General features: G+C 38.4%; 1 protein-coding gene across 1 annotated transcript; it reads right to left on the bottom strand.

Moving 5' to 3' along the window:
• Positions 1 to 3507: 3507 nt before the first annotated feature.
• LOC109475280 (nicotinamide N-methyltransferase-like) lies at positions 3508 to 6374 on the bottom strand. The gene is made up of 5 exons (XM_019775890.1): positions 6215 to 6374; positions 5867 to 5976; positions 5064 to 5161; positions 4328 to 4483; positions 3508 to 3781 (listed from the first exon to the last, which is right to left on the bottom strand). Exons 1-5 carry the CDS (start codon positions 6372 to 6374, stop codon positions 3508 to 3510), a joined length of 798 nt encoding a protein of 265 aa, XP_019631449.1.
• Between the last annotated feature and the right edge of the window lie 5267 nt (positions 6375 to 11641).

The raw sequence follows: 11641 nt of genomic DNA, 5'->3' as shown, positions 1-11641 counted from the left end.
GACATGGGGGGGACCGGGGGGGGGGGGCTCTTTTGACCCCCCCTAAGAACTCGCGAACGGTATGTCGTATGACCACCAATTTTTAGAGAATGGTGTACTAGTAAAAATTATCATATCTACAATTTTTATGTCGTTATGACGTAATATGACGTCATTATGACGTCATTAATGTGATTTTATTGGCCAAAACCATCTAAATAGGTTTTTCCCTGAAAACTAAATGGTATTCAACATAACTGTACCAAAAGTGTTTATGACAGAATGTTATGGTGTACTAAGTCTTATGTTGCCCATAGCGAAACCGGTGACGTCATAAAATGTCGTCATGCATATTTAAGATATGCGCCATCTTGGATCATCAATCTTGAATTTTCAAAAATATTATTATTTTTTTATGATAAAGCCTAAAATACATTGTAAACATACTAAAGACCTTCATTTAAACATTTTTTTGAAAAAGAAATGGAAGTATTGATGAAATTTTAATGAAAATAACCTGTATATACCTGTTCTAATGATATGGTCCGCCATCTTGGATTTTGGCCAATGACGGCATCAAATATGCATAAATTATGCATATTTAATGATAGAATTTACATAAAATTATATAGGATGTTATTAATATTAGAAACCATGTGTAACTTGACATAAAACCCATAAATTCTATTGTTGAAACAAAAGTACTAAATTTAGCAAAAAAATGCCTGTCAGAAACCCGTTGCCATGGCAACACAAAAAATCATTATCTTATTCCAATGATAGAGAATTGTTGCCAACAATATTCTAGGAAAAGTCAAGAGGTAATTTGAGCGATTTTTGGGAATGGTTAAATTACCATGTTTGCACGCATGCTGTGCCACTTGGATATGGGGACCTGGATTTTATAACAGCGTCAACAAGAATTCTGACCTTCAAGGTCACCCACGATGACGGCAGTAGCTTCGTTACATGTTACATCCACAATAAAATCACGGCATAGATGTAATGTTTTGAAAACGGTTCATATTTGTGGAAAGGTGGATTTTTCCTGTTTCGTGGTTCCCAAGTAAAAAAGGGCTTGAAGTAGCCGGTTGTAGCGGCTTTACTGTAAATGACCGCGGGTAACCCCAGATCGAACGCCCGCTCTATTCGAATGACGTCATATCGAACAAGATTCTCGGGTTAGGGGGATTCGATCTCCATAGTAGCGGAGTGGGACTTTTGGGCCCAAATCTGACCATCGTGCATGTATTTGCACTTTTCTACACACAAAAGTAATCGGATGTCCTCCAAAAGTCGTCAAGGAAGCGTTATTGCTTTAATATTATGTAGTTTGCCAAGTAACCTCAACCTCAGGAATTAAGTTATCAGGTTTTCAGAGGTTTGACAATTTGACAATCATATGAGGTCAAAGGTCAACCCCATGTTCATGCCTGCAGGCCTCATCCTATTTTTGCATAAATTATTATAATAAGCTGGAATTTTTTCACTTAATCATGCCAAAACATACCTCTTATCGCAGACAGGTGAAATTTGAATATGTGGTAGATATAATGTTTCTGAAAAATTGTAATAATTTTTTATGCAAAATAATCTCTTGAAGGTTCCGGGTCGGAGTTTAATTCTGACCAGGGTTCCAAATAGTGCGCAGTAAATCGCCGGACCTGCAAGGTTGTCACGCTAGGTTTGGCTCCCCATAGCTTGGTGATCGTTGTAGATTTTAGGTTTTGAATTGATCAAATATCCTTGGGATTGTAGTGTTTTTTCGGCGCGGTGAAGTTGGACGGCCAGCGAAGCGTTTTTGGTATTAGTCCGCGAGCAAGGGTGATGCGGTTTGTCGCCTGATGACCCAAATAGCTGCGTTCTATGTGGAATTTCAAGGCAGTCGCGTCACCGGATTTTGCGAAAAACTTATCGCGCGCAACAACCATTATTTTTTTCTGTTTTTCAGAAACAGGAAATAGTAAGCTATTTCAGCATATAAGCCGTTAGCCTGGGAAAATTCGTTTTTCCAGGTAGGTCCGTTGAAAAAAATGAAAAAAAAAAACTAAAAATATCCAAAATTTTCGTTTAACTACAGTTTCTACCCGAATCATAGACAATCACGGACAATAACCAAAATTCTATCGGAAGCCGGCTGTAAACCTCCGTTGACTGATATAATGAGATGTAGCCCTTCGGTCTGAGGGTGTCTGCCGGATCTAAAATCGTGAAAAAAACTCCGGTCCGAGACCTTTTGGTGACAGATAGCTTTTCCTATCAGGCGAAATCTTTAAAAGCCAATAAATCCAGATCGGAACAATGCATTTTCATTTTTGGTGTGTAGGTAGTTGAGAGAGAAAGTTGTATATATTTAAATGTCAATTATGCAAATGAAGACTTAATTTACATAATTAATGAGAAAATTCTACAATTACAATGTTTTATGAAGCATGACAAAGGAAAGGAATTTTACACTAAAAATATTGTCATTCAGAAAACCTTAAATCAAACTAGATTATGCTAATTACGACCTAATTTCCATAGCCAGCGAGACAAATAAAAAAACATTTACAAAAACTCATATATGTTTCATGGAGTCATGAGGTCTCCTAATTCTTGTCATTTCGAGCAATACACCGTCTTTTTTTAGCTTAAGTATAGAGAACAAGTAGAAATGCAATGGTCCGATATTCATATTTAAGTAATATTGATTGCGGCCATGACAAAACAAAAATATGCGGGCATCCGCAAGTTTTTTGGGGGGTACTATATATAAGGCCACACCAATTTAATTTGTTGGTTCTCGGATTTTTTCAGAAAAAATATGAAGCGACAGGACGAAAAAAAATAAAAATAAAAACAGGTCTAGGCATCCTATTATAGGCTTAAATGCTACAAAATGAGCCATGAAGTCAACACAAAAGGCTGGGATAAAATTTAAACATTGAATTTTGAACTTTTAATCAAACCACTGCAATGATAGATGGGAAAACTGTAACAACTAGGAAGAAAAGGACTTTCCTCAACTGTTGGGGGGCAAAACATGAGCATTTTTCAGTTGATTCAGGACCAGAATCTTATTTTTTTTTTTTGCAAATCAGAAAAAAACGAAGAGGGGAATCCGAGAACCAACAAATTAAATTGGTGTGGCCTAAGCACAGAAAAGTAAACATAATGCTTTGATTTCGTAATGATGAAATGTCATCCCATTTTGTGATGACGAAACTTGTAAAGAATCTTATGCAATGGGTCTGATAACAATGCAACATCTGTCTATATAGTTAGTTACCTTCGCTAAGAAGGTTATGTTTGTGTATGTTTGTCTCTTTGTGTGTGTATGTGTGTGTGTGTGTGTGTGTGTGTGTGTGTGTGTGTGTGTGTGTGTGTGTAAACACGTTCGGGCAGTGCAACAGACATATTTGCTCATTTTAGATGTTAAACATTGTCCGAAGTTAACAAGATCTCTATTTTTTCCAAAACCAGGCAAAATTTAATGCACGCGCTGGTGTCATCCATAAACCTACTTGCTGTGGCTTTACTCTTTCTTTACTGCTTCTTTCCAATTACATACAAAATACCCCTTACATCACTAAAAATACATTCCTCCCGCTCGGGAGTTTTGTACACTGATTTCTCCAAAACCGTGATTCCTGCTTCCGACAGACTCTTCAACACGAACTCTGTGTCCAGACAGAGAGAATCAGGCCACTTCTCACCGCCCTCAATATAGTAGGTAACCCCGATGTATGACATTGAGATGAAATAACCACCTGGCTTCAACAGGCTACAGGTGTTCTGCACTGTCTTCGCGTAGGTGGACCTATAAATAGGCGAAATAAGATGTAAAGAATTGAGTCAAATATTCAGATTTGATTCTTTGTTGTTTTTCGTATTCCTATATTACATTTCGCCTTTCTTAGGCAAGCACACATTCCAAATACCATCACGATATATGATCGCCTAATTAAGTTATTTTGACCACAATTATTAGTAGAACAATAATTGGTAGAACATGTATCAATCAGTGACTGTTTTGTCGACTGTACATCCTGATCACGGAGTGACCTAGTCTCGCGAGAACACGAGACTTAGTCGAGACTTGTGCAGGTCTTCTGGCCTCCCCCACCTTCTTGAGGAGTAGGGGTAAGTGGGAATTGGACAGCTCACAACCTCCGTTCGATCTGCACAAATCTCGACCTAGGTCATTCCGTGATCAAAATTTACAGTCAACATAAAACATTTGGAGGTCCGTACTTGTTACCTTTCAGAACAGTCACTGATTAATGAATGTTTTACTAAGTTGTAACAGCTGTAACTGGTGAACCTCTTCAACATTAATTTAGGATAACATGAAATGTACATTTACCTTCCTTTGTCCCAACTCGCTCCCTCCAGACCGTATGCAGAAATAACGGTATCAAACGGTTGAAACACAGCCGGGTGTAGAGGGTACTCATTTAACACGTCACAAATCACTGCGTCTTTGATGGCATTCCGTAGCTGCCCTTGGCGATATTCCCACATTTTTAAAAAATACATATGAAATTATGGCTATAAATTAATGAAACACTGATACAACTTAAGTATGTAAAGTAATAAATTCCCGACTTAATTTAGACGATGGTTAGCAGTTAGTTGTGTGTAGTTCATGAGTCATGAGTAGGTTCAACGAATATAAAAACAGCTGGCGCAAACGATCGGTACAAAATCAGATTTGCTATGTTCTGCTTCATTAATTGCGATCACAGAAGAATAGAATAGTCTCAAACTAGCAACCATACACTCAATTGCTTCCATATCCAGTCCGTAATACGCATCCAAAACTCAGACTAGCTTTCTCTGGCCTCTCAGGTATTGGGAACCAGAAGCAGTGTTAAAAAAAAGATTCCCCCAAACACAACTTTTATGGCTTGTAAGACGGAGCCATCTAGCGGCATGCCCGTACAGTGATATGCAAATTCAGGTCATTTCTTAAAATTATTTGCAACACAAAGCACACACCTTAAAGTAACAAATGGAAACATTACAACATTAAATCATATTCATCAGTAAAACACGATAATTTCTGTGCATACATTATTATTTTTTTTTAGTTTGCGTACCTCATGCCCTCTAATCCTGAGACGTATTTCACAACATCGGTCCAGTCAAACGCGTTTGGGTCACTGTTCTTCCATTTCTTTATCTCTTCTAAGGCTCCCTTAAAATGTAAACAGTTTAGACTTTGGATGTCTGCTTTATCTTGAAATCTAGATGAAAAAGAAACAGCTATATATATATTTAGGAAGACATTTAAAGCACTAGATAAATATATGTCTCTATGTCTAGTTCGTCTAGTGGTCGACAATGGCAAAATTGTCTAAGAAGTACAAGAATATTTAAGTTTAATAAAGGATTCGCCGCATGTACGGTAAAATTAAACGCGCATCGAATACGGAAAAAAAGGGGCAAACTTACAAACTTTGAAACCAGATCGCGAAAATCTTGCTAAACGTGAATGCACTAAAAACGAAAAATATATTTCAGTCATTAGCCTTTTTGTCACGACAAGTGTGATAAGATTGATAGGTGTGATAAGTGTGGAAGTGTGATATGATTTTAGCCAGTAACAAAAAAAAGCCAAATTTTATTTAAATTTAAAAGATTACCGAAAAATAACATTCAGTTTCTAATAAAATCACAAAATGAACTCATCGTTCATTGTCGACTGCCTACAAATAAGAAGCCAAACTCTCCAGGTAAACGTAGCGCGTTGTAGTTAGTCAGGCAGAAGCTGTATGTACTATATAATATGTACTTTACTTATAGTCTTTTACATTGAAAGTACGATTGAGTAAGTTTTGCAAATAAATGATTATAATTATTATTATTATTATTATAATTATCCATATGTATGTCGCCCAACCTTGTGGATGTCTGAGCAGATGATTTCTGGACAAACTCGGCTGGCGCTAATCAGCTGGTACACTGTCGGACCTGATCCAACGTCTAACAGTCTTCTGCCGAAGTCTCTGTCTGCAAAAATCCAATTACAGCAATCTCTCTCTCTCTCTCTCTCTCTTCATCGAAAAATTTTTTTTCCTCCTAAATTTACTAAAATGTGAGAGCGATATGCTAGAGCGATATCGTTCATTTGCAAACACAGTGTTTTGGCTTAACAGGTATTTCCTGGAAGAGTCAAGGGTATGCAGAATCGAATTGAGAACCAAAATAAACTGGGGTGTGCCCCCTTCTTTCATACACAGATTCATACCTTGAGTGAAGGTCCGATGGAATTGTTGCAAGATCCACGGCATGGCCAATCCTTCGTCCACATGGCCTTTGGTCATCATGTCGGAGTAGAAATAGTCCAGATATTCTCGGGCAGTCTTAAAATAGTCATCATACTTGTCTTTCTCTGGCTCTGAGGACATGCTAGTTTACTGCAAGATGGAAATATATTCCTGAATGGTATTTGTTGAACAGGTGTAGTATTTTTCAAGTGCATTGTGGTTGCATATCGAAGCCGAATCAAAGCCGGATCAACGCGAATCAATTCGGCTTACTCCGGACAATTTTATCTCAGTGGGAATGAGACTCTAGTAAGTTTACTGGAGACTCTTACAGGCAACATGTACACGTATGTTGGATCATTACGACTGGTATGCCAAATATGTTGGGCAGGGACAGGTTCGGCAAGGGTTGGGTTGAGAAAGGGTGGGTTTTGGCTAGGTAAATTACTTTTAAGCTGATTTTAGATTCCAAAACTTGGCATTCTTTCGGTAAACACATTAGGTGTGCCCACAAAATGACACGGAAATATTATAGGTCGTTATGGATCACCTCCCTTATGAAATAAGTTCAGACCTTGAAATATAAGTCTGACTTGTCTGCCTATTCAAACACCAGTCCTTTTAGATGCAGAGTAGAGTAATATGGTAGCCTTCTATGTTCTAGCCATACTAGTGAATTTTCAGCCTTCTGACCTATAAACTTCACAGGATTGATTTCAGAACGCTCCACCATTTTTTGACCTTAAATCGATTAGACCTTGAATCCGTCACACTTTCGACACCAATTGCACATAAGTAAAAAAAGTTACCTGATTTGTGGTTCGGTGCTGGGATTGTTTACTTGGCACAGTCCTTACACAACTTCAACTAAAATCTCCTAAAACCTGAAAAAGTCTAACTAAATTCACACTGTGAACGAAGTTAAGTCAGCCCCGAAATATCGTGCACACTCCAGCCTAACTACACTGACAACTTGTCGAACCGGTTTCAGCTGGACCTTGTGACGTATTTAGCTCCAAAATCCTGATCCACAACACTCCGTAAAGCCGTATAATTCCACCGGGTGGCAAAGACCACCACTTAAAATAATCTGTAGATTCATAACCTGTTACTTGTGTTGATCTATCCCTTATTTAATAGCTTCACTTTAATCCATTAAGCTGCGTTATTTACATATAACAGGCAGGCTTGTTTTGTATATTAGCAGTGGCCTTTTATATTTTTAGCGTCTACAAACGTGCCGTAACGATATACAATATTATTCCTATAATATACCACATACGTAACGTGATTCGCATATAAACGAACTATCTATGGGTTGGGATTAAGGGCAAATGCAAATTTGATACAAAATTCGGAGATCTCATACCTCCATGAAATATATGAGTTTTTGTAAGTGTTTCTTATTTGTCTCATTAACTATGGTAATAAGGTCGTAATATGCATAATCTAGTTTTATTTACGGTTTTCTCAATTCAAATGGCAATAATTCCACTCCTTTGACATACTTTATTTTGACATGTCGTCATTATCTATATTTTTATTATGCAAATGACCTCTACATCAATAGTGGTGTTAACCTTTAAGTATCTTACGTGTCACAAAGTATAAAATTCCCATCACTCACCAATAATGAGTCACAGAGTTTTCACATTAATTATGCAAATTAGGTCATTTGCATAATTGGTATCAGTTGATGCTCTGCCTGCCACAGTTTAAACTGGAGGATTCGGTGCCCAGGGCGACGCAATAAGGAAGTACTCCCCACTGTGGCTTCTCCAGCAGGTTGAATAGTGAATTGACCCCCATAACCACATAAACTAATAAACATCCTAGACGGTCCAGCCACCGAAAACAATGGCAGGGACAGATTAGCATAATAACTGTCACTCTTTTTGAACAAATTCAAATGTTTTTTCTATACTGGTTTTCAAACTAACAATATCAAACCATGCAGAATGATCGGGATAGCTGTAACTGAGTCACATAAATCAAGAAAATACTATCTGCAACTTTCAGTTTCTGGAAAACCAACTTTGTGGTCAAATTTCAATTTTTCAAACTGTCTTGTCACCATTTCATCAAAGCCTCTAATTATAGATATCTAAAATGGCAACCTCACAACTGAAATAGCTTGGATAGTAAGTGAATCTAGAAATATGGGTTGCAATTGTGGTGTCAATTTGGTAGTATGAGAAAGCAGCACTAGTATACATGTAGACTGGATCTCTGTTAGAACTGTTCAAGTAACTGCCGGCCAATCTATAACACCACCAAACCTTGGCAAAACAGTACAGTGGTGTAATTACTATATTCTGGGTAAGGTGAGGCTATCTTCGTTCTGTAAAACAGACTGTACATGTACATAAATTCCTTATCTGTCTTCAATATGTTACAAACACAAAGTGTCTTCAAGAGCCCTGTGCCCATGTTACCACCACGGTAGTCAGGGACAGAATGGGGCCTGGTAGTTTACGTTAGCCGAATTTATTGGGTTCTTATATAGTGCAAGCCTGCTCTTTAAGGTCTCGGACCGGAGTTTCCTTCCGTATTTCGAGCAATTTGACACCCTCAGCCCGACGGGCTGTCATTTCTGTACTAAACGCGGGTCGGAATTTTTCACTCTTTTGGTGGAAAGGGGTGCCGTGCCGCTTATCAATACACTTCATTGATATTTTCTGCGCCCAATTTATTTAGGGGTAAATAAGGCACATCAAAGTACATTTTTAAATAAGGGGTCATTTTTTCGTCATTTTTAACCATGGCTGCATGGAAAAAAACGAATTTTCCCAGGATAACGGCTTAGTACTCGAAGAAGAACCTAGTGTTTCCAAAATTTGAATTTAATCAAATCGATGCGATAAGTTCATCGCTTTCTTCGATGGCCCGAACACACCCACAACGCATATAGAACGTACCATCCCGGCGGTCAGGCGAAAACGCCACATAATCATCCGCGCGGACTGATACCAGGAAGTTTTCGCTGGACCACCAACATTACGCCACCTATAAAGGCTACAACTAACAGGCTTTTCAGAAAATACAAATATGTGTACACAGATATTACGATTTCAAGGATATCGCGGCCAAAACATACCATTCAAAGTCACGTTTCCGGCGATTTACTGCGCACTTACTTAGACTCTGGTCAGATTTAACTCCGACCCGGAATTAAATATATTAACACCGTGATTTTAGAATTTCCCCATTTAATTATATACAACTCTCTCTCAGCTACCTACACACTAAATATGATGAAAATACCTAATTGGACTTATTGACTTTTAAAGATTTCGCCAGAAAGTCCCCTACAGTTCCAGAACAAGATGCTAGGGGGACCAAACCCACACCACGTATTCCTCGTAGAAAAATCTATTTGTCAGCAAAATGTCAAGACCATAGCATGTTCAAGACAAAAGATAAATAAACTGGAAGCTCTGCTGCAGTAACAAGGTCATATACCAGGAGGCCCATATTTGACCATGACCTTTGCCTCCCTAAGACGTACCAGCATACCAAATATCATCACAATCAATAAAGGCGTTCTGAAGTTATGCTGACTACAAATGTGCGGAAACACAAACACACAGACACACCAAAAACAATACCTCCATTTTTCATTGAGGTAATAAAGATCTGCGGTATTACATAAACTAGTTATGTATTATCAGACCTACTGATTAAGTCGTTAAAAGGTCCTAAATGTGTATAAGAGACATAACCGGGTAACGAGTGTAAACCCTTTACTTTTTTCGCCTCTTCTTTGTTTTTCCCCACTACTTACATAATGCTCCTCTCTCTGATTATTGATTGCTTATTCTGTGTTTTCTTTTTCACTACTAACACGAGCTTTAAACTGATTATTAATTTTTCAAATGCATACATAAAGATCTTTAAACTGATTATTCATTACTTCTTCCCCGTTCTCCCCACTACATACAAGGTGATATTTAAACTGATTATAAATTGCTAATTCTTTGTTTCCTTCCCGCTGCATGCATGATGACCTTTAAACTAATTATTTATTTCTTGTCTTTAGATTTTTACCTGTACATAATCTATACGATACTGTTTAACTTATCAATTGCTCCTTCTCTGTATTCTTTCCCACTATATAATGATCTTCAAACTTATCAATAATTTCTTCTTCTTTGTTTTCCACTACGTCCATCGGGATATTTTCAGTAATTATGTTGTTCTTCTTCTCTGTATTCTTTCCCACTTCACTCATTATGGTCTCAAAGTAATCATTGATTCCTTCTGTGTTTTTTTCACGACATGCATGATTCTCTTAAAATCAATAATCCATTTCTTCTTCTTTGTTTTCCTTTTCACTACATACATGATTCTCGTTAGATTAATTGTTTTAGGACTTTTTCTCTGTTATCTTTCCCACTACATACATGATGCTCTTTACATCACTAAAATTCCACTTCCTGTCGGAGTACACGATTACCTCCTACCCCTCTCTTAATTACTTTCATCCCTTCTTCCCCTCTCGTCCTTCCCTCTCTCCCCGCAGCCCGCCATTCGTAGCCCCGTCGGTCTGTGTGCGGGCTGGCGACTACCTAATATCGTGTGTTGTGTACATAGACAGGAAGTGGGCTTCTCTTCGGAGCTTGCGAAGAGGAGAACACAAATTACTCCCGCTCGGGAGTTTTGTACACAGACGTCTCCAAAACCGCGATGCCTGCTTCAGATAGACTCTTTAACACAAACTCAATGTCGAGGCAGAGAGAATTCGGCTGCTTTTTGCCATGTAGACAGACTGACTCTCGAGGCGACAGCCATTTATCATTAATGTGGCAGAACACAGTTTTCGCCCTATGGGGATTCCTATAGTTAAGCACCCCAAGGTGACTCAATTCGACGCGGAAAAAAATATATAGTAGGGTGCACTATTGAATCACGGCCAACTAATATGTTGAAATATACGGTATATTCTACAACATAATCGAAAAACCAAAAAAAGTTATCGTTTTTTTAACATAATGACGACCACTTTGATTTGGCCCTCTACCGGGGTCAACGGAACTGCAGCCGGCTAACTCTGGAACGTGGTTGCGTAATGCCGCGCATTTATACACGAACAGGGAAATCTTCACAATCCAACTCATACGGTGTAAAAGCCGATACCTCTCTATGCCACACAGCGCAGTTCATTCATGGCTACCTTTTACATAAGTCGCTCTAGCCAGGATGCAATAGGTTTGTCTGCACTACTTTCTATACCCGCGTCATAGACCCCCGGGGGTACTGTGTTCTGCGGCCCCAAAAACATCCATCGTCTTTATCAAACTAGTTTTACAACTTTAGAGTCTTCAGTAAACACTAGCTCTTTATATTAGAAACGCTTACAGCCAAAAAGCTAGAGGACACATACAGTAGCACCCGGTAAAGTGAGCGAA

This window comes from Branchiostoma belcheri, unplaced genomic scaffold (genome assembly GCF_001625305.1).
Source record: "Branchiostoma belcheri isolate BF01 breed outbred unplaced genomic scaffold, Haploidv18h27 scaffold103, whole genome shotgun sequence".
NCBI lineage: Eukaryota > Metazoa > Chordata > Leptocardii > Amphioxiformes > Branchiostomatidae > Branchiostoma > Branchiostoma belcheri.
This window is presented reverse-complemented; position numbering and strand designations above follow the sequence as displayed.